A 24701-nucleotide genomic window follows, 5' to 3' on the forward strand; every position below is an offset into this window, starting at 1 on the left:
TTATTGAACGAAAACATCAAATTACATTGGGTATATTGGCATTGGGTATAATCGCATTGGGAATAATGGCATTGGGTATTTTGGCATTGGGTATTTTGGCATTGGGTATAATGGCATTGGGTATTTTGGCATTGGGTATAATGGCATTGGGTAAATTGTCCTGACACCTTATTCTCATTTGTTAGGATCAAGGTCTACAAAGTGAGCTAATGATTTAAGTTTTAGCAAGGTTTAGTGATTTAATCTCATATTAGACAATCAAACATCAAGCAATTGTACTATCGGTCACGTGTTCAAAATAGATTCAAAGTGGCGCCAACTAAAACATCAAAATTTTCGTCAATTTCAACTATTTCTTCTATTTGAAAATGTCTATTTTAATGAAGCCACAGTTCACAATAAAAACCTGATTGAAAAGTTAAATAAGCTCATGTTTCTTTCTGTTGACAGACAAATTTTCCATCAACTGCAAAACAAGTAGAATAAACAACTGATACTAAATGTGAGTCTTCTTTTAAATTCACCTGTTTATGAATCAGTCTATCTTCTTATTACACTTTAAATCCGATATTAGATGCTGGAATAGAACAGCATACTTAAAACGACTCATCATTTTTTGCTCATATTATCCACAGTTAAGCTCACATAATGCATTATCCAACGTTGGAATACAATTTTTTTTACAGCGCATCTTTTTTGTTTACTAAAAATTTTTTCAACACAGCTGAAATTTTTTAACGTTAATTTCTCAGCATATTAAATAAAATTTTTCAAACAGAATCTATTCGTGGCATTATACGTGAATAGTGTTTAAATAAAAAATAAATAAGAGGTCGCCCCAATAAATTATAAATTAACTTTCTTTTCAATGACAACTTTCTGTTCATTTCCCAGTAGCTGTCTTAAGAATAAAGCAGAACTCAATACTAACAATACTCATACTCAATGTGAATCTTTTTATTCCGCCAACTCCACTAGAAATATCAGCGATTATTCAACAGATAAATATTTATCATCATCTTCTTTTCATAAAGACACTTCATACCAAAATGAGCATTCAAGCTTAAATACGCCCAGAAACTTCACATCAGCTGATCGTAGTTATAACTCATTAATAAAGAGTTATTACTCACCAGAAAGGAATCAACAAAATTATCGTTCGCCTGAAAGATTTTTTTACAGCTCTCAACATTTAAGTTTTGACAACACGGAACACAAGCGTACAAGCGGAACAGCGAATCAGGTTGTTTACGATTCAAGTTTACCTGAACGACCCAGAAGTTGTTTACCTTCTTCTTCAGCTGTTGTGGGTGCGAGCGGAACAAGTGTGAACAGAATGAGTTGTTTACTTTCAGCTAGTGGTGATCAACAGCAAACAACAACTACCAGTCTCAGTTTGTCATCATCGCCCGATTTCTGTGATGAACATTTCAACAAATACAGTGAGATTTTAAACCTTTTACGATTTCTTCGTTACCCTAGAATAGAACCAAAATTTGTGGAATGAGGAGTTGTTTTTCTAAATGAAAATAGTTTGGGGCCTGAGAGGTATAAAAAGTACAAATCGACGTTTTTCTTGAGAAAAAAAATTTTAAATAAAATTTTTGTGAAATCATCATAATGAAATTGAGGCAAATTGTAACCTTAACTCAGGTGAAATAAAGGTAAGGTGAAGGTAATTTCACTTCAACATCTTAGCTTGATTTCACCGTGGCTCAGTTACAGTAAATTTACTTTCCTATTTTATTTCGTGTAATTTTGCCTTGAAATGGTAAATGCTAAGAAATTTTTTAAATTTATACCTTTTTCAAAGTGTTGTTTTTATTTAAGGAAAGTTCTGAAGGATGCAAAGAATTGTACTGAACTTGTATAAAAAATGTGCTCAAATTGTTGAACTTCAATTTTTACGTGTTGCGTTTATGTAAAAAAATGTGTCAAGTGCTGAAAATATTTTTTTGCTACCTTTTTAACACTTGCCATTTATTGCCAGCACATTTAGCAACCATCTCAAGGGTGAAAATGCATATTTAATCAAGCAATTAAGTTACTCATCTTTACCGACGGAATTTCAGATACATGTACGCAAAAATTTCTCCGTGGAAGAAACTCCTTTTGACCACTTGTTTGATGACCAACAGTTTTAAATATATTGCTTCACAGAAAAAACAATGTCAAGGAGAGTTTGCTTTTTGACAAAATTACAATTCAATTCGGTGCTAAAAAGTTACCGAATTTTTCGTTCCTTACTTCTCGATTGTGTTATGTGCCTAATTATAATATGTAACACATTAATTACCATTTTTATAAATTAATATTTGGCAACCACCTATCAATCCTTCATATTAACTTTGATCACTGCTTTCTAACTTTCCAAAACAGAAGACTTAAGGGCAATACTCTTTATATTTTTTGTTTTTGTTAGTTGAAATGGGACTTTAGTCACTTCTCCGAGCAACTAAAATTACCCAACATTTGAACAAACGAATTATGAAAATTGAATTTTATAGTTTATTAATTATAACTTGATTACTTTTGCAAATGTGTGTCTTTCTCCGGTTTTCTTTTATTTTAGGCTAAACGCTATCTTGACTATGAATTAGTTCTTTTGGCTAAACTTATGTACAGCTTAAAGTACTATTTTCATGTTTTTGAGTTTTGTACTTTCGGGTTCAACAATGCGTTTGATTCTTTGATTTTTGTTCGATCATTACGTTGTTTCGTTGATGAAAAAATGAAACAAATATTCGAGCCAAATTTGTTTAAAAAATTTATCGGATGTTTGTGAAGCTTGTAAGTTTTCATATTGTACTATCAACAGTTTGGACAGAAGATTGATAACATATATATTTTTTATTTTACTGATTTTCAATAAATTTAAGGTTGAGAGTGCTGTTGTTTTAAGAAATGGCGTAACCATTTTGCAAAAGATCTTTTCATTGAGAAAAAAGAGGTTTCTTATGGGATTTAAGAAGCCCTAAAATGTTATTCTCCTAACTTGTAAAACTTTTTTTTGAAAATGTGTTTCCTTCAATTTGTTCGTCGGACAACCCTAAACGGTTTTTTGCATGTAATTCTTTCCTCTTCATGTTGAAGATATTCGTAGATGAGTCTCAATTTTCTAGTGAAGCAATAGTTGCAACACCATTTTGTGGTCCTCATTGCTTATGAAATATTGACCAAAAGAAAAAAATTCTGATCAAGTGTTTGAAAATGCAAATAAGATTTCGTTATTTTTTTGAAGTTCTGAAATTGACTGGAGCCTGAAACGAAATAGCGAGTATTGAGACTGAATTGCTTTTGTAATTGAATGTTAACTGGCATCTTTTCAATTTTCTGACAACTTTTTTAGTCCATAAATAGAAAGCTGAAAATTTTCTCATTTATCAAAATAAAAAAAAAATACAAAAAAATGGTTGAAAAAGAATGTAAAACGAAAATACCATTCTTTTCTTTTGTTCTCAGTCCTAAGGTTCAATTTTTCAACAGGTCTGATACCTAGATTTTTTACATATCGAGCTTTGGCTGGGAATCAAGTCTTCTGTTTCTCTAGAAAATGTGAAGTTTTAAATGATAAAAGATTGATCTGTAAACTAGTAGGAAACTATGTCTTCCTATTTAGGACTGATTCAGCCTTAAGTTTAGCAAAAAAGACAACTTACATGGTAAATGGTACGAGATACCTAGATCTATTATGTAAAACATCATCAAACAATTATAATAACTTGTGCTTTGAATAAGTTTTTGTAAATGGAAGAAATTCTATAAATATTATGGATACGAAATTAATTTTTTACAGCTTACTGTCTAAACTCTCTTCGATGTTTATAAAAGAGCGATTTAGCTTTGCTTTCAATTCAATAAAAGGATGACGCATAAAAATCAGATCAATTACTAAATGTCAATGTCATACTTAGACGTAACAGCACAATAGAACATTCTAATCCATGTCAGTTTCATAGTTGCCGATTTAAGAGCATTATGATTACCGCATTATTTCACTTTTCAAAATTTAACAAAAAAACTCGAAATTTTTGATATAAATGAAAAAATTATGCGGTTTTTCAAGTTCCGATTTCAGGTTATAAAATAGATTGACATTTTGAAAAAGTATGAAGAAGAATTGCTTCACAATTTGAACTATAAGAAAGATTAGTTTAATTTATTCTGCTTTTAGCCCTTCGGGATTTGGGGGGTAAAAACAAACAAGCAAATAAACACCTGCCATATTAATCCACAAAATGGCGTCGATTGTTTTTTCCTCTCAAAACATAAACCAGCTTACCATAAACAATGATGAGCAGACGTAAATGCATTGTAGGAGGACTTTGTAGTAAAACGGGGAATTTGTAATTTTTTGGTAATACTACTGTTATAAAATAATAGTAATATAGTACACTAATAGTAATAGAAGCGTAAATCACGTTTTTACGATGGGTAGACAAAAACGTTCAAATTCACTTTCAGCCATGGACAACACTCCCCCTAATGGGAAACCCTTCGATTTAACCCCCTATGACACTGCCCAAGACCAGGAAAAGTTTTCCCGTCAAATCGATAACGAGACTCACGCCGTATTCGCTCCTAAAACCCACCAAGAAAACATCGGAAGCCTAGTAAATGTTGCCAACAGAAGCCGTCCTCAAATTAATAGCCACTTGTCTAGAAGACAAAACCATGAAAAGTTTCACCCGTCTAGCCCAGAATTTGCCCAGTATTTGAAGAAAATCAAATCGTTATCTTCTGGAAACTCCTATCCAGCCTTCCAGAGGTCGTCCAGTGCAGTTAGAGTTCCTAGAACAAATCTGGATGGTAGCGAGTATGGTAGTGGCGTGAAAGGAGGAGGAGGAGTGACTCCTGTGGGTGTGTTCCAAGACGGAGAGGGGTATGGGAGCCATCACATGAACGGATATGGACAACCTCCGACATTCAGGGACAAATTGATGACATCACACATGGATGAATGCTGCCAGGTTAAAATTTGCCTTGCTTGGGAATGTAATTTTTCACCGTTTTAGATAGTATTTCAAGTTTTCCTTTTAAATCCAGGAAAACTTTCAGTGATAATCTCAGTGGACTTTATTTATAAAAAACAAGTTACAAACAAAGCTATCATGTGTTTTTCTAGTAAATGGTAACAATGGCTTTATTTTTTTAAGTCTCTTCTGAAACAAAAAAAATAAAAAAACAAACTGTGGAAGGAATACTTCACCTTTTCTTTCTGATTATCAAGAAACGCTTTACAATTTTGCTAATTTATTTGCAATTTTGACCAACCTAACGCTGAAATGATAGTAAATTTAAACCAAAAAACTGCTTATACTTCCAAAGTGAACTAACATAGGTTTTTCCTAGCCAGAATATTCTTTAAAAAATTCATTTTTTGGCTTCGGGATGTTAAATTTCATCAAAAGTTGATCAGTATAACTTGACAATAAAAACCACTGAATTCCGAGCCATATCAACGAGTATACAATTGATGTTAGTCCAGCAGTGTAATTATTTAAATGGATTTATTATTTACATATTACAACAAAAAACTTGAGTTAATTCAAATTAAGTCGCATATCTGAAAATAAAAATTAATTAAGTTTATAATGTCAACCCAACCAGTAAACAGTAGTTCTAATTCATTTTTCCAAATTTAAAGTCACGCCATGTTGAACAAGTAATCTTCCACAAAAAAGGGGTTCATTTTGTAAGCTGAGCAGAAGAAAGTTCTAAGTTGCTTTGGGAAACTTTTTTTGTCTTGTTTGATTTTAATTTCACTTGGTAGTTCATTCCAATCTAGTATCGCAAATCTAACAAACGAGTTTTGCATTTTGGTAGAGTAAAATTTTGGTCCCAGAACAATTTTTTTGTCCTTATAGTCTCATGAAGAGTCCAGGTAATTAAAAGACGTCCCAATGTTGGTGAAAAAGCAGGTCGTAACTGATTTTTTTATTTTCCAAAAGTATTGTTATCTTTTTGTTTTTAAAAAGAGTTTTACTGGGAGTATGTTCCGACTGCATTTAATACCTTGAACATATTCAAATTTTTATCTAAAAAAGGTTGCTCGTAATGACCAGTTAAGCTGTTTTTCAAGAGATATTATTAAATTTTGCTCAATTGCGTGAATGATCACTGCTGAGTAGTGCAAGTGACTTAATACCAGGGCATTTAAGACAAGTATCAATAGTTTTTGTGGAATTGATTTTCAAATCAAAGAGCACAAACTGATTTTCTAACAAAAAGAGCACAATGGTAGACTTTGAGTTATTTAGCTGTAACTGAATAAAAGCAGTGAGTTAAAAATACATCAAAAACATTTTGATTTTGAGTCAGCAACCGTTCTAACATTCTCTTTTTTGTCTATTAAGTTGTTTTTAGAACAAGCCTAAAACAAATTAGACTTTTCTCTATAAACTTTTTTCCTATATGCAATCCAATTATAATTAGCAGGAGCAAAGAGCAGAAAAGTTTGAATTCGTTTGCAATAAAAAATGTGTCATTTGTTAATACAGAAAAACTGAGTAACCCAACAATGAGAACTTGAAAATTTCATTGAACAGATTTTCAAACGTACAGTGAGTATCCATTTTTATAGAAGAAAACAAGCAAAATTTTAAATTTAAGTTACTTTAACTTCAAAATTAAAATAAAATTAACTTCAATTTAAAATCTTGCTTGTTTTCATCGTTAAAATTGGATACTCTCTGTACATCTGAAAATCTATTCAATGAACTAAACATTGAGGGATCATAAGTGAGTTTGTCAAGTTCACTCAAGATTTCACAGGCATTGCAGAAGTAAAACACAAAATTGTGTTTTATCTAAGTTAATATTTTGTCAATTGTAAACAAACTCTGACTATATTGCTGGTTCCAGTGAGTTCAGGTAAATTTCCAATGCCTATTGTTTTTCAAAGTAATATGATCTATTCGTAATTTTTACATTATTGCAATAAGAATGTGCTGCCGACATCTAATATGCATCAACTTTGCATTGATACTGCTTTTGTTATAAAGATTCTCCCGATAAAAAGTTTTTTATTCTTTACTTTGTTTCGAAGAGTCAATGTTTCTCTCAAATTGTCAATCCTAGTGCTTTTAAGCGTCGAGACGAATCCATTACTTTCAGACGCAAATTTTAATTGAAAAATCAACCCATCAAAAAAGCATTTCCAATGCCAACTTCTTCAGCAATCAACGTGTTATGATTAATGATGAATAATTTACCTTGGTTATTACTTTACTTTGCTGCATTATATTTGACCATAGTTTAATTATATCTGATATCTTATTACTTGTTTGTGTAAGAGTAGTAAGGCATGCAATATGATTGTACTCCAAATTAGTTCAAACCTATTCCGTTGCTATATTCACAAATAGTTTTAATAAACATATTGACGAAGACTTGATGTTATCGTTGCCTTTGTGATTTTTACAAAATACGTTTCCAGTGATTGTTTTTTGAATCAACTATTGCAATCAAAGTTTAAATTATTGACCACAATTCGGCGCTAAAAACCAAACGTAAGACAAATTTGATACATAATTGAGTTTAAAACTGCATTCTGGTTTGACAAAGAAGTCAAAAATCAAACAAAAAGTCTGGAATTTTTCAAGAGAATTTTTTAGGATTGAACCGGTGCAAAAGCAGGCTAAATGATTCGAAAGTTTTTTTTCTCAATCTATTTTTGTAACGCCATATAGCAGAAATTTTAATAAAAGTTATCTTTTTTCCAGATAAAAATCCAAGTTCGTTTAAAGTCGGGTTTCCTGAACTACAAAAAGGAACAACTGAATGCGTTGATTGAAAAATCTTAACCTAACCAAATCAAGTTCTTTCATTCTTAATTCATGTCAGATGAATTCGACAAGTGGATTGTTTTCACCTGATCAGCTAGAGACTTCAAATAAGAACAAGATAGCACGAAGACTATCCAAAACCTTGCGCCATATACAACTATTAAACCGAAAAAGCAGCAGTTATTACTAATCAAAAGACAGAAAAATTCAGCTAATTCATTTGTTTTTAATCACGTAGTGTTTCAAAACGCAGTCTTTGTTCATTATGTTTTCTGAACAGGACAATTAAAGCATTAATAGCCAAAAACAGAGGAATGCAATTCGTTGGGATCAACAGAAGATTTCTCTGAAGTGTTTAAAATATCTCTTTGACTAGTTGGAAACTCTTACTGTAAATTATTAGTGATAACTAAAAACTGCCTGTTTTGGTACTTTCGGGTGAGAACATCTTTTCGTTTTTTTCCAACAGAAATAAATTATGTTTGCGCGATTCCATATAACAGCAACTAAAACTAGCAAAAGTGTTTGATAAGCACATTCAATTGGGTTTTGAGCTTGTTAGGTGATTGACAGAGAGCAGCGTAATATAAATTGAGCTCGAATTAGGCTTGGCATAGCTTGACAAAAAGATCTATTTGTTCAACGTATACTTGACTAAACGATGAATCCTGGTGAAGTAAGGTTTAGCACATTAGTATCGTAAGTAAGAGATGCAGTTTCAATTTTAGTATGGGTCAGTTTGAAAATTTAAAACATATTTCAAGCGATATGCACACATTTTGCAGAGAATAAACCTTAAGAGGGATTCAAAAAAGATATGAAGTTTTCTGCTCGAAATTCTGTGAGCATAATCAAAGTCGTGATCTTCGTTAAAATTAATCTTTTATCAGTCAGAGAAAATTTGTCGTATTACGGCAAGGAACATGAACAAGCATACTACCTGTACGCCTATTGAATTCCTGCAACCTGATTATGGCTAGTTTTGAAGGAGCCAAAGTTTCTCATGCTCAATTGAGAACAATATGTAGTCTAAACACATGCAACTTCAAAGAACTGAAATAAAAAACCTGAAATTCTTGACCTGAAAACAATAGAGACCTTAAGCAAAAAAATTGGTCTTTCTGAAAATTGGAAAAACAATCGTATGCTCTCATTAATCGATATTGTCCAAATAAGGTGGTTTGTACACAATATTTGAAATCATCTTGAGCAAATATGGGAAATTTTATCTCAAGAAAAAGTCTAGAGGAAACGTTAAATTATCAGTGAGATTCAATTTGAGTGTTCTGTTTGCTGTTTTAAAGTAAGCGTCAAATTAGCTGTTTAACCTCTATTGCTATTGTTTTTGTCTATTTACTCTTGCTAAGCTACAGACTATCAAACTGTCTCTGAAACTCATCAACAACGAAATAATTCAAAAACATTTTTAAGGAACTCTGAAGAACGATTCTACACCTTTGTTTTTGTGAATGCACATATACAATTTTTTTTTGAGGAATATAAACTGACAAGTTTCAAATACATCAATGGGCATGAATGGCTTTGATACTTACATCCTGTTATGTAATCCCATAAATAATCAATATTTAGTTGTTATAAAAATTTTACATTTTTGGCACTGTAAATATTTTGAATACTTGCCGTTAACATAATTTCGTCAAACTCTGATTGAAATTTAGTTCATCAAACACTCTCAATGGCGTAAATTTCAGTATCATAAGTTGAGTTCTATTTTGGGCGGTTTTTTTAAAAATCCGCAATTGTTTTTGCAAAAACCCGATTGTGTGGGTTTAAATGCAACTATGGCACAGTCTTCGTTATTGAATCGTTTTGCAAGATCTAATGATTTAGATATCAACTTTAAGCATGACTTTTAGCGCTTAATCGAAATCATATTTTCATCTAAAAAAATCTAATATCAGTATGTGAAAAATTGTCGGAATATGGCAAGAGCCTTGTTTAAACATAATATCTGTATGAGTATTGTCTTTCTATAGCTTGATCATCCTCGGTTTGAAGGTTTCAAAGATTGTCATGGTCAACTCGGAACAATCTCGGGTCTGATCAACTGGAATTTTAGAGAATTGAAAATAAAGAGCGCGAAACTTTTACTCTAGAAAAAATTTAGACCCTTAGAAAAAAATCTGGTGTTACAGAAATTTGGGGGACAAAATTGATGCTCTCATGAGTCGAAATTGTCCAAATAAGGTGGTTTGTACACAATATTGGATTTCAAGGTGAACATTTACGGAAAAGTTTATCTCTAGAAAAACTCTAGAGGAAACGTCGTATTATCAGTAAGACTAAATTTTTAGAGTTCTGTTGCTGTTTTAAAGTGAGCGTCTAATTTTCTGTTTAATCTCTATTGCTATTGTATTTGTCACAGAGCATCAAAAACTGTCTCTGAAGCTCATCAACAGCGATATGATTCCAGGACACTTTTAAGGAACTCTGAAGACCGATGGTACTCCTTTTTAAGTAAACAGACATAAAAAAGATTTCTTGCTTGTGAGGATTACAAATTGACACGCTTCAAATACATCAATGGGCATGAATTGCTTTGATACTTACATCCTCTTACTTAATCCTGTAAATAATCGATATTTAGATGTTAAAAAAATTTTACTTTTTTGGCACTGTAACTATTGAGAATACTTGCAGTTAACTTAATTTCTCCAAACCATTGTTGAAACGTAGTTCACCAAAAACTCTCGTTGGCGTAAATTTCAGGTTCATTTGTTGACTTTTTGGTGACTTTTTTAAGTTCTGCAAGTTTTTTGTGAAGATCCGATTGTAAGGGTGCAAATTGAAGTATGCTGCTGTCTCAATTAGCGAATCGTTTTGCAAGATCTACTATTTTTTTTCAATATTTAGCATGATTTTTGTACTCATAATCAAAGTCATGATCTTCCTCAACAATTTACAATTATCAATCAGTAAAAATTTGTCAGAATACGGCTAGAAATTTGAGCAAGCATACTGTCTGTATGCCTATTGTCTTCCTATAGCTTGATCATCAACAGTTTAGAAGGAGTCAAAGTATATCATACTTAATCAAGATTGATGTGTACTCTTATCATATGCAATTTTAGAGAAATGATAATTAAAAGCCTGAAGCTTGCGCCCAAAAAAAGCCCCTTAGCAGAAAAAAACTACTGGTGTTACAGAAATTTGGAGAACAAAACTTATGCTCTCATTAGTCAAAATTGTCCAAACAAGGTGGTTCGTACACAATGCTTGATTTCCTGGCGAACACTGGAAAAATTTATCTAGAAAAATTTTAGAGAAAATGTCAAATTATCAGTAAGACTCAGTTTTGAGTTTTCTCTTTGTTATTTTAGTTTGGAGGCCAAATTAGCTGTTTAGTCTATATTGCTGTTTGTCTATATACTCTTGTTACGCCGCAGAATCTAAAAAAAATTCTCTGAAACTCACCAACAGCAAAATGATTCCTAGCCACTTTTAGGAACTCTGAAGACCGATGGTACTCTTTTTTTCAGTAAACAGACATAAAGAAGAATTTTTGCTCGTGAGGATTACAAATTGACACGTTTCAAATACATCAAAGGGCATGAATGGCTTTTATACTTACATCCTGTTGCGTAATCCCGTAAATACTCAATATTTAGTTGTTGTAATAATTTTTACTTTTTTGGCACTGTAACTATTCAGAATACTTGCCGTTAACTAAATTTCTCCAAACCATGGTTGAAACGTAGTTCATCAAAAACTCGCATTGGCGTAAATTTCAGTACAATTTGTTGACTTTTTGGGCACTTTTTTAACTTTTGCAAGTTTTTTGTGAAGATCCGATTGCAAGGGTGCAAATTGAGCTACGCTGATGTCTCAATTAGCGAATCGTTTTGCAAGATCTACTATTTAATTTTTTCAATATTTAGCATGATTTTTGTACTCATAATCAAAGTCATGATCTTCCTCAACAATTTACAATTATCAATCAGTAAAAATTTGTCAGAATACGGCTGGAAATTTGAGCAAGCATACTGTCTGTATGCCTATTGTCTTCCTATAGCTTGATCATCAGCAGTTTTGAAGGAATCACAGTTTGTCATACTTAATTGAGAACGATACGTAATCTGATCATATGCAATTTTAGAGAACTGAAAAAAAGAGCCTTGAACTCGGGCCCTGAAAAAAATTGAGCCCCTTAGCAGAAAAAAACTGGTGTTACAGAAATTTGGGGGACAAAATTTATGCTTTCATGAGTCGAAACGTTCCAAATAAGGTGATTCGAACACAATATTGGATTTCAAGGCGAGCTTTTATGGAAAAGTGTGTCTCTAGAAAACCTCTAGAAAAAACGTCGTTTTATCAGTAAGATTGTGTTTTTAGTATTCTGTTGCTGTTTTAAAGTGAGCGTCTAATTTTCTGTTTAATCTCTATTGCTACTTTATTTGTCCATTTACTCTTGTTACGCTACAGAATATCAAAACTCTCTCTGAAACTCATCAACAGCAAAAGACTCCAAAATACTTTTATGGAACTATGAAAAACGATTTTACACTTTTGTTTTTGTAAATGGTCATATAAAAAATTTTTTGCTTGTGAGGAATACAAATTGACACGCTTCAAATACATCAAGGGTCATGAATGGCTTTGATACTTACATCCTGTTCAGCAATCCTGTTAATAATCAAAATTTGGTTGTTATAAAACTTTATTTTTTTGGCACTGTAACTATTCAGAAAACTTGCCATTAACTTAATTTTTCCAAACAATGATTGAAGTTTAATTCACCAAAAACTCTTATAGGCGTAAATTTCGATATTATTAGTTGATTTCTTTCGGCACTTTTTCAAGTTCCTCCATATATTTTGTGACGACCCGATTGCCTGGCTGCAATATAAACTATGCTGCTGGATCAATTAGAGAATGGTTTTGCAAGATCTACTGGTTAGTTATCAATATTTAGCATGATTTTAGTACGCAAAATCAAAGCCATGAACTTCCGCGGAAACATTCTATTATCAGTCATTGAAAATTTGTTGGAATAAAGACAGAAATTTGAACAAGCATACTGTTTTCCTGTCTGTTGTATTTCTATAGCTTGATCATCAACAGTTTAGAAGAGTCCAAGTAGATTGATATGTAGTCTGATCATATGCAATTTTAGGGAAATGGTAATAAAAAGCCTGAAACTGTTTTAGTTTGAACGTCGAATTAGCGGTATAGTCTATATTGCTATTGTGTTTGTCTATTTACTCTTGCTACGCTGCAGAATCTCAAAAAAATTCTCTGAAACTCATCAACAGCAAAATGATTCCTAGCCACTTTTAGGAACTCTGAAGACCCGATGGTACTCTTTTTTTTTAGTAAACAGACATAAAGAAGAATTTTTGTTCGTGAGGATTACAAATTGACACGTTTCAAATACATCAAAGGGCATGAATGGCCTTTATACTTACATCCTGTTGCGTAATCCAGTAAATAATCAATATTTAGTTGTTATAATAATTTTTACTTTTTTGGCACTGTAACTATTCAGAATACTTGCCGTTAACTAAATTTCTCCAAACCATGGTTGAAACCTAGTTCACCAAAAACTCGCATTGGCGTAAATTTCAGTACGATTTGTTGACTTTTTGGGCACTTTTTTAATTTCTGCAAGTTTTTTTGTGAAGATCCGATTGCAAGGATGCAAATTGAACTACGCTACTGTCTCAATTAGCGAATCGTTTTGCAAGATCTACCATTTTATTTTTTCAATATTTAGCATGATTTTTGTACTCAAAATCAAAGTCATGATCTTCCTCAACAATTTACAATTATCAATCAGTAAAAATTTGTCAGAATACGGCTAGAAATTAGAGCAAGCATACTGTCTGTATGCCTATTGTCTTCCTATAGCTTGATCATCAGCAGTTTTGAAGGAATCACAGTTTGTCATTTTTAATTGAGAACGATACGTAGTCTGATCATATGCAGTTTTAGAGAACTGAAAACAAAGAGCCTTGAACTCGGGCCCTGAAAAAAATTGAGCCCTTTAGCAGCAAAAAACTGGTGTTACAGAAATTTGGGGGACAAAATTTATGCTATCATGAGTCGAAACGTTCCAAATAAGGTGATTCGAACACAATATTGGGTTTCAAGGCGAGCTTTTATGGAAAAGTGTGTCTCTAGAAAACCTCTAGAAAAAAACGTCGTATTATCAGTAAGATTGTGTTTTTAGTATTCTGTTGCTGTTTTAAAGTGAGCGTCTAATTTTCTGTTTAACCTCTATTGCTACTTTATTTGTCCATTTACTCTTGTTACGCTACAGAATAACAAAACTGTCTCTGAAACTCATCAACAGCAAAAGACTCCAAGATACTTTTATGGAACTATGAAAAACGATTTTACACTTCTGTTTTTGTAAATGTTCATATAAAAATTTTTTTGCTCGTGACGAATACAAATTGACACGCTTCAAATGCATCAATGGTCATGAATGGCTTTGATACTTACATCCTGTTCAGCAATCCTGTTAATAATCAAAAATTGGTTGTTATAAAACTTTATTTTCTTGGCACTGTAACTATTCAGAATACTTGCCGTTAACTTAATTTTTCCAAACAATGATTGAAGTTTAATTCACCAAAAACTCTTATTGGCGTAAATTTCGGTATTATTCGTTGATTTCCTTCGGCACTTTTTTTTCAAATTCCTCCATATATTCTGTAACGACCCGATTGCCTGGCTGCAATATGAACTATGCTGCTGGCTCAATTAGAGAATGGTTTTGCAAGATCTACTGGTTAGTTATCAATATTTAGCTTGAATTTAGTACGCAAAATCAAAGCCAAGATCTTCCGCGGAAACATTCTATTATCAGTCGTTGAAAATTTGTCGGAATAAAGACAGAAATTTGAACAAGCATACTGTCTTCCTGTCTATTGTATTTCTATAGCTTGATCATCAACAGTTTAGAAGAAGTCCAAGTAGATTGTTATGTAGTCTGATCATATGCAATTTTAGAGAAATGGTAATAAAAAGCCTGAAGTTGTTTTAGTTTGAACGTCGAATTAGCTGTATAGTCTATATTGCTATTGTATTCGTCTATTTACTCTTGCTACGCTGCAGAATCTCAAAAAAAAATGTCTCTGAAACTCAACAACAGCAAAATGATTCCTAGACACTTTTAGGAACTCTGAAGACCGATGGTACTCCTTTTTTTAGTAAACAGACATAAAGAAGAATTTTTGCTCGTGAGGATTACAATTTGACACGTTTCAAATACATCAATGGGCATGAATGGCTTTGATAACTACATCCTGTTTTGTAGTCCCGTAAAAAGTCAAATTAGTTGTTATAAAATTTTACTTTTTTGGCAGTGCAACTATTCAGAAAACTTGCCGTTAACTTAATTTCTCCAAACCATGATTGAAGTTAGTTCACCAAAATCTCTTATTGGTATAATCATTGGTAACGTTCATAGGAATTCTTTGGACAGTTTTTTAAATTTCGCAAAAAGGTTTGTGAAGACCCGATTGCTCAGTTAGTGAATCGTTCTGCTGATCTACTTACTGATTTAGTATCAATATTAACCACGAATTTTAAAATCAAGTAGGCTGACAATTTAAAACTCTAACAATTTATTGACTATATGTGTCCTTGTGTTCATATAAAATTATCACAGCTATAAGAAATAAAATTGCACCAATTTTTCTGATTCAGCGAATGTAATACAAAAAAAAAACAGAAGCTCCAGAGTAATTTCTGAAGTTTCATTTTTTGGAAAAATCCTAGGAATCAAAAGTGTCATGGAATCGTCTTTCCTGTCTGAAAAGACAAGCTTCAAGTTTTTATTTTCAAACTCAGTTTACCTGGAAAAATTTTAAGGTTTGCTTCAAATTTGTGCAATAAAAATCACAAATAAATTGCAGGTAGTTTACCTTACTAATATGCAGATAAGCAATTTCGGGGACAATTTTGCAGATAAATTTTACCTGCGCAAGGTCCTACCTGCACACTGTTCAGGTAAATTTACCTATACATTATTTAATGTGAATGAGGTTGGATTTCATTTAATGCAGGTAAGCTCTAGAATCTCAGGATTGTTTCATTTGTTTGTCATTCTTCCAATTTTTTCCACAAAAAAAAATTGGAAAAATTACATCAAAAATTGGTAAAGCTATTTGTTTTTGTTTTCAATTTTTTACATACATCATTTCCATCGAATCCAAAAATTTGGATTTAGATTATCTGTGTTTCGTTTTGCTGTTTGTTTTTAATGGCGACAACACTCGGGTAAGGGAGAGATTCGAAGAGGAAGAGTTTTTGGGACCTTTCGACGCAATTTCAAAAAGTCATTTGGTTAAACACTTAATATGACAAACATGTTTCAGGAGCTTGTAAAATTTTGGACATCAAATGATAAACGCTTTACCATTAACAGAAACTTCTTGCTGCAAATATGCATTTTCGCACATCAAATTTTTTACGTTTGAAACCTCTATTTGAGGTAAAATTATTTTCATTTACAGAAGTTTTCGCCTTAATCTAATGAACAAATAACAGCAAACAAATCGATTGGTCTGCTAATTGAAAAATGTCACTATCGTTCCCAGCGATTTTGGTGACTTTCATTTTGACTAGAAATAAACGCTGGTCGCTTCTTCTTCAGCTCTGAATTAACAGAAAACGGCATTGTTGACTTTGCATCAGAAAAATAAAGCCTTCTATATTCTTTCTTGACAAATGAAAATGCTTTTGATATTGCAAGAAAAATTATCAATTTTGTTTATTTTTCCTTTTACGTACACTAAACTTCCTATTAAATTTTGAATTCTTCTATACTATAGAGCATTGTAGTTTTAGAAATATAATAAAAAAATTGAGCACTTGTAAATATTAATTGAATGTAAAATCTTAAGTGAAAGAAAAAGTGTAATTGATCGTTTATTGTTTTGCATTCCTTAACACCGAAAAAATTACAAACACAGCTGAAAACTGTTTGTACGTAAAAGTGTACTTGTATTTTCTAGTGTATTAATCCCCGACAAGGTTTTTGATTGCGTTTCCCAAGGTCTGAGTTGAAATCTTTTGAGTTAGAATCGTTTAAGAAAGTAGAATTTTTTAAAAAAAAATCTGGAAGAGAACTGCAAATGAAGACGTTAAACTAAATTGAAGCACGAAGTGTGAACGTCTAAGGGAAAAGGAAAATGGATTCTATGAGGGATTCGTCTGTAGTTTTATTATTGTTCCGACCCTCTTGAGGGGGGAGGAACTATATACTCAAATGGGTTTTTTTTGTTCCGTGAATTTTCGCCGATCGATATATTCATCGAAGAGAGTTGAGACTGGTATCATTAGAAAGCTCGTCCAGCGTAGAATATGGAATTAAAAAGATTTTTTTAATTTTCGTTTTCTACAGGGAGTTATAGAGGTTTAAACTTCTGAGAAAAGTAGAGTGAATTCACGTTGTTTTTATTCACATTTTCCGGAATTTTTGCATAAATTTTCGTCAGTTTTGCTAAAATTTGCTATAATTTTTAAAAATAGTGTCGTTTATTTTATTTTTGAAGACGAACAAGCATTGTTGATTGTTTTAATTTAATTTTTTTTGGTCAAAAAATCTGGATAAACATTTCAAAATTTAGCCTTTTTCATCAAAAACAGCACGAAATAAGCTACTTTAGGACACTTTGATTAAATTTGCCGACAGTACACCCCTAAACAACACTCATACAACCTTTGTAGACTCAGAGGGGGGCTATTTCTACTTCAGAGTCCGCTGAGGGTGCTCTGTAGTTAAAACTTTGCCTTTTTTGCTAACTTTACTCGTTGATTATCAAAAATGCAGAATTTATTTTGAGTTTTCAACTAACAAATTATCTATATCTACAAAATTCGAAAAATCAATTGTACCTAACGGACAATAAGCATTAGCAGGGATAGTTTTGGGCCATTCTTGGACTGTTACAATCCAAAAAACATCGGGTTGTAATCAGTCGGTCTTTTTTTTAAAAAAAGACCTTTTTTTTAATAATAAAGAACAGAACATATCAAATCAAAGCTCAGGAGTGATAGGTCCAACCAATTCGCTTACTAAGCAGCTCGAAGTTAATCCATTCAGTTCTTTTACTTGAAAGTTTATGGTTGTTTCTTTTTTTAAAAAAAAATAATTGACTTTTCAATAAATAATGGCTTAATTAATTTTTCCTCTATTTTTTATTAATTTGTTCAACTTCCAGCTTAGTTTAAGCAAAGAAAGAATGCTTCTTCTTTCTACTGGTTTAACATTTATTCTCGGTTGCAGTTTTAAGCCTGAAGTTATTGTTTTCTTTCTTTGACACTACAAGATTTCAGATTTTTGTTTGTTTTGATATTTGCCAATTTTTGACGTTTTCTAATTTTGTCACATTAACACATTATCACAATTCTCATGTCACATTATTAGCGTTCAGAATAAGGCACATTTTAAAATCGTGAAAGATGTACATCATCGTTTTAACGGCCTCGACGCCTCTTTCTTGAAGAAATCAATTAAATTTTTTAAATTTTGTCTAACTGTCATTTATACTTTGTCGTTTCGGTCGTACGAAATTTCCTGTATAGTGATAGCTTTCATTGGATTTTCATGAAAAAATAGAAGAACCGATATTCTGATATTAGTAGATAGCTGAGGGCTTTCATGACTTTGAAAACAATCGTTTTCCAAAATTAAAAAAAAAACTTTTCAATTTCGCAATTTTGTTCTTTTTATGTTTGATTTTGTTACCTAATCTCGTTAGTTAATTACAGGTCAAATATGACATTATGGGTTTCAAGGGAATAAAAGGGATTGGTGTCCCAAAATCTTTTTTTAAAGAATTTGTTATGACCTTACTGGCTTTGCCACCGGTTTTTCACAAAAAAAAGTAAATTAATTTGATTTTTGTCATATTTGACGTTCTTTTTGTAGATGCAAGAAATATTCTGGATAATTGAAGTTCTCGAGGGCTTCCTTTTCATGAAAGAACGACCCTATTTAAATAGCTTTTTTTGTAATTAATGCCTTTCATCACATTGAATGTAATTTTGTTTCGAAAAAAAAATTAAAAGTATTACATACTTTAGCACTTTGCTTTTTTCTCTACTTGTTACCTAGTCTTACTAATGAATGGCCACGCACTACATTATAGTTGTTTGAAGAAGGCGCAATCAAATATGTTTTGAGTGACAAAATTTGGCTTGACGGTTTTGACAGCGTTTTCTGGCAAGTTTCAATTGAAATTTTGTTTGTTCTTTGTTGTTCTTTTTAGCCGCTTTAAAAAATGAATAAGGACAGGTCCTAATGCCCTTCTATAGAAGCAGTGGTAATCGTAAATTTGTGGTAATATTAGTTGATTCCTAATGGTATTTATTACTTTGAAGTTAACTGTTTCAAAAAAATAAGTTAATTTTTTTATTTTACTGTTTTTGTTCTTTTTTGTATAATTGTTACCAAACCTTTTTATGGACTGGTCGCATATGTTTTCTGGTGATTTATAAATTTTTTTTGTTTAGTTTTAGGTTTATCTGACGGTATGTTGACTTTGTTATTAAATTTAGTTTTTAAGAGGGACATAAATTTTTTGATGTAATTAATGTTTGTTGTTGTTGTTGTTTGATTTTGCTGTTCGTCTAGACTCGCTTTCTTAATATTGACATATTACAGCAATCTAATGCATCAATTTTTACTCCACTGAGTTATTTGCTTTGGAGGCTATCTTATCGTTCATACAGAATTTTTTGAAAAAGACTTGGGCTTTTTTGGGATTCGCAAAAAATAATTTTTGGGTTTTTCTATCTGTTCCTCATTTGGTAGACAATTATGCCAAAATTGTGGATGGGCGTGGTCGGAACTTTATGTGCCATCGCACATTACCGAGCCGCCTTGTTTTTTAATGAGTTCCTGCAACATAAACTAGTTTTAATTGCACAAATTTTCTATGAAAATTCAAAAATTCCATAGAATTTTTTTATTCAACACAAGAATTCGAAAGATAAAATCAAATAACTACAGCCATATTTAATTCACTTTTCTACAATTTCTTCTCTTCCTCTTAACACCCAACTTAAATTTTCATTTTTGTAGCTCAATATGTTCCACATATAGCCAAAAATTTAATTATTCTATCTTTTGATCTTCTTTTTAGTTTTTAAACCGTATCAATTTTTTTTTCTAATTTGATTTATTTTTTTTGGTGACACGACACACACATCAACGAATGGGAAACACTTGCTGTTCAGGAAAACTACTAAAATGATAACAATTACGCCAGCAAATTTGAAGACGCCGTTAAGTTTGACATGTAGTTCTTATGTTGTTGTCATCACGAGATTTTTGAACACTCTGCAACTGTGAAATGTTGTCAGAAAACAATTTGTTTAGTGGCGAAACGGTTTAAGACATCATTATTTGAAAGAGTAATAATAGCAAAAGCAAAATAAAAAACTGTTAGTTTTTGGCTCTGTGTTTTCTTGACTCTTGTTGGTTCTCGTTAGTTTAGATGTCGATAGGCCAATCCTTTGTCTCCACTCGATAAAATTTTTCAATGAGTTCAATTTTTGAAGGAGTCGACATAATATTTTGATTATACGAAAAGAAAACGGGTTTGGAAAAAATAAATTAACGGTAGAAAAAATATATATGTTAAAGTTTACAGTATGTCTAAACTATACATAAGAACACTGTTTCAACATATTTAAAATTTGAAGTTGACTATCAACTTATGTAATTGGTCACTCAAAAACTATTGGAATCGAAAACAACGGAAAACGTAAAAACATGAGCAAAGCAGAAGAAAAATTAATTTATCACACATCTGTTTTCCTGAAATTTAAATTTTGTGGCTTTTGAAGCTCGTTCTAGCTGATTGATTTAATTTCATCACGCAGGGCGTAAATGAAATGCTATAGAAGCCTTATATCTGTTCATGGTTTCAGTTGGTTAAAAGTTTGATTTGGCTAACATTGAACTTAATTAAATGTTTCAGGTTTGTTAGAAAAACAGCAAACAGAATTGACCGGGAAAAGATCGAAAAAACGCTATCTTGTTCAAATCTGCTCAGATCTTTGTTACTTATTTGTGATTAAGTTTGTGTATCCTCTCGTTATGCACAAAACTGATCAAGCCTATAATGTAAAGAATCAGCGTGCAATAAATGTTTTATGCAAAAAGAATAACGCAGTTAGAAGACTTCGAAGAGAGTTTTTTTCGTATTTTTTTTATTTATCACGTGAACAGTGAAAGAAGTGTAATTTTACTGTTCACGTGAACAATTGAAGAAAACACATGAAACAAAGTTTCTACTCTTTTTGTATGTCAAATTTTCAGTTTAGTTTGATCCAATTTCTTCACAATAGTAAGAATAAAAGATATATTAAAAAAAACAAACGGAAACGAAACATCTGATCGAACGACAAAAAATTGATATAACATTGAACTCGAGTTTGTTAATGACCCTGTTTTCAATAATGACTCTTTCACTGCAAAATTTTTATTTTGATCTTAATTTGCAGAGAATGTTAATGGTTCCACCAGTATGCCACTTTCTGAAAAATTCGCCTGAACTTGAGTTTCACCACATAGATAATCAATATAGCTTCTTTTCTCAGAGCAAAAGAAATTAATTTCTTGTCAAACTTGAGACGTATGTGGGACATTCTGTGCTGCGCACAGTCTTTCTTGGGCGGATCTGTTAAATTTTCTATAAAATCGATTATTTAACCATGGTTGTAAATACGCAGCATCCGTTGATGGCTTCCGTCATCATTTTTTGCGAGTTCGAAAGTAATTGAAGGTATAGCTCTGCAAACATTCATCTCATTATTTTAGGTACATTTTTTGTTGGGAGGCCACGTTTGGTGTTACTCGACATAAAACCCTTTCTTGAATAATAGGAAAACATCATCAAAAAGATAATCGCTCCAAATGTAAAAGTTATTGATAAACTGAGGCGTTCAATTAACTGTATCAACACTATTCAGTGTAGGAAATGAATAGAAAATTATGGTGAGATAGTCAATAAAGAAATAGTAAACACTCTCACGTTCAATTTTTAGCTCAGCTTTTTCAGTTTTTTTTTAATATGACCATTAAGTTAATGCTCCTTGGTTCACAACTAAAGATCTGAAGAACTTAGATAAATTTCATCAATACCAGAACCTGTTACCATAAATTGATAGACTTTGTTATGGTCAGCTGCGCAGATGATAATGCATCCGACCTCTTCAAAAACCACTTTGAAGCTCATCTAAATACCGCTGAAAAAAATCAACAAATGTGAACAAAAAATAAACAAAACTGAGCAAATGTTGAAAATATCTTGTTCTGTTAATTTGTAAAACAGCGCAGATTTAGTTTTGATTACCAGTACAAAATCGTTTGGTTATCCCGCTGTTAAAACATGACAAAAATGGATACAAGTATTATAATATTTTTGGTGGTTTTAGTCTCCAAATGACTTTATGATATCGTAAATGATCATAAAATTGAGCACCTTTTGCGCTCATTATTATCTATTGATTGCCGAGGCAAAATTGAGTGCTTATAAGTCAATATATTTATTCATTTTTCTTGCATAAAGCAATTGTGAGCAAATTTTATGTTTGTCAACAACTAACAAAAATTGTTAGATTTTAATGGATAGTTTATTCACGAATTTTTTATGAATGGTTCTCTCAAAAATCGATAAAAACATCTTGAGAAATTTGGGAGATATTTGCGTCTAGTGCACTAAATAGCATACTTAAAATCAAAAGTTCATTTAGCCGATTTTATGTAGATTGACATTAGTTCGGCTTCAACGTTTTTTGCCTTATTCAGTCAATTTTAAAAAGCTGAGCGCTGATATTGTAACAACTGATTATTTCAAAAAATTTTGTTACATTAAAATTTGTGCTGATTTTATGCTTATTGAGCGGTCGTCTTAATGAAGGTACGGTGGCAGATGTTGCAGTGCATAATGCATGATAGTGGAATTTTTGGTTGTGAAGATACAAAAGCGCTGATGACATTTGGGGGGATTGGTGATGAGGAGATTCACCTGCATTTGAAGATGCATGAATTAGGAATAAAGCCACTCAAGTCTTAAAGACCACTTAGCGCATCCATCCCCTCTGTTTCAACTCACCGGCGCGTGCACTAATCTATTATGCATGACACCAGTTAGAGAAAGAGAGACATACGCACAACTTTGGCGTCATGATTCCCCACATCTCAAAAATTACCAACAAAACCTGAAACACTCCAGCACTAGTTCGCTTTCATCAGCCTTTTCCACAACTGTTCCTAAGGCTACTACTGCTGCTTCCATAAATAACATCCGTTGTATCAAAGCGCATTCTGTACATAACACAAAACAGACTCCGGAGCGACCCGAAAGTCAGCCGGCTTACAGATTCAAAACGGACTCTTATACTGGACCGATAGCTGCAAATAACTTTGCTAGCAAAATAACAACCGAATACTTAAATTTGGAACGGCCAACATTAACACTATCACCAGCAAGCTGTGACGATGACTATTTGAAAATTCCATCTCCTCTCTTATTATCATTAAAAACTGATGATCTTACTAGAAGAACTAAACAATACCTCAACTCAGGAATTACGGAACATCGAATAGACTTCGGAAGTTGTTTTGGCTCGTCAGAATCGAAGAGTTGTCGTTTGTCTGCTCGCGATTTGTCGTACAGATTGCAGTATACGTTAGACTTAGTTCGAGAAATGTCAGAGAAAACACAAGCCTTTCTAAACAGCCACGCAATGTCAATTTCCCAGCAGAAACAAACAAATCCAGGGTCAAGTTTAGTAAACAAGGAAACATCGACTGAACAGAACGTCCATGGACAGTATATAGACGATGTGCAGCAAGATGAGAAATGTGAAATTGGTAGTCATGGATCTGGGGTTGCAGGGGGAGGGACGGGGTTGACCTCTAGCTACTTTTGCAGCGGGGGATATAGTCCATTGTATAGAAACTACTCTACCAAGAGTTACACTGTCCGGAATGGACCAGTTGATACGGTTTGCAGATAAATCTAAGTTTCTAAAACCCGATTCACAAATATTGAGGTTCAAGTTTGGAGGTCACAGCACTACATGCATTGCAAAAAGCGCGCCCGAAAAGCAGTAAATAGCGCTGAAAAGTACCAAGAGTTACCAAATTGAGCGCTAATTGACATTTTCGGATCTAACTTAGTAAATTTTATTTGAAAAATTATTTCAAATTTCTTCAAATTTTAGTATTAACTGACACAATTAACCATTTTTGTTTCAATTTCAGTGGGCTTTTTGAAAATAATAAACTGTCAAAGACGATTTGTAGATGTCATAAGAAAGATCTCAAACAGCTATTTAAAACATGGTTCAAATAAATCCCTGAAAAAGTCTTCTGAGATTGTTTTTTGTTGAATCGCTTCTTACTCTGTGTTCTCCAATTTCAGTCACCAGTTTATCAGAACGAACTTGAGTTTCACATTATACACAAAAACCAATTGAAAAAAATTAATTAAATTACCTTTAAAATGAAAACATGTAAAGCTTTTAACTTTAAGGATTTGAAGCTTTCCGTGCAAAAAGACTATGACGACCTTAATCTTCCTAATTTGGACATAACCTTTCAAACGCTCAACATTTTGCTTGATTTCTTTTCGACTGATGTCCTAGCGCTAAACAGTCCCAATCGCTCGCTCAGAGTTTTCCTTCTGTTGATTTCAACACCTGTGGCAAGACGTGAATTAAAATATATCAAAATTTAATCGCCGAATAATTATGAGAAATCACAATATTAGCGAGCGAGAGTGCTGCCAATACTGCAACTATACATTCGGTTCACATTTGTCTCCAATTTGGTTGAATTTTTTAGTTATCACTGAGCAATTTTTAATTGTCTGGACACTGTTGCATGATCAAAAAACAGCAATCATAGCAGGTTTTTAATTTTTT

At 32.3% G+C, this 24701-nt stretch overlaps 2 protein-coding genes across 2 annotated transcripts in view; one reads left to right on the plus strand and one right to left on the minus strand.

Moving 5' to 3' along the window:
• The window catches only part of LOC142343165 (uncharacterized), a 219224-nt gene that overhangs the window by 147202 nt on the left and 47321 nt on the right, over positions 1 to 24701 (minus strand). The gene's annotated exons all lie outside the window — the stretch shown is intronic.
• Positions 652 to 22846, plus strand: LOC142343074 (uncharacterized). Its single transcript, XM_075394762.1, has 3 exons — positions 652 to 1442; positions 4465 to 4970; positions 22691 to 22846. Exons 1-3 carry the CDS (start codon positions 869 to 871, stop codon positions 22844 to 22846), a joined length of 1236 nt encoding a protein of 411 aa, XP_075250877.1. The 5' UTR covers positions 652 to 868.

This window comes from Convolutriloba macropyga, chromosome 7, assembly GCF_964194025.1.
Source record: "Convolutriloba macropyga chromosome 7, txConMacr16.3, whole genome shotgun sequence".
NCBI lineage: Eukaryota > Metazoa > Xenacoelomorpha > Acoela > Convolutidae > Convolutriloba > Convolutriloba macropyga.

Excerpts from the sequence above, each read along its gene's own strand:
- LOC142343074 (XM_075394762.1), top strand. The coding sequence starts at position 869 with ATGACAACTTTCTGTTCATTTCCCAGTAGCTGTCTTAAGAATAAAGCA. Across the intron at positions 1,443-4,464 it reads TGAACATTTCAACAAATACA|CCATGGACAACACTCCCCCT; the intron begins GTGAGATTTTAA and ends ATTCACTTTCAG. Across the intron at positions 4,971-22,690 it reads ACATGGATGAATGCTGCCAG|GTACGGTGGCAGATGTTGCA; the intron begins GTTAAAATTTGC and ends GTCTTAATGAAG.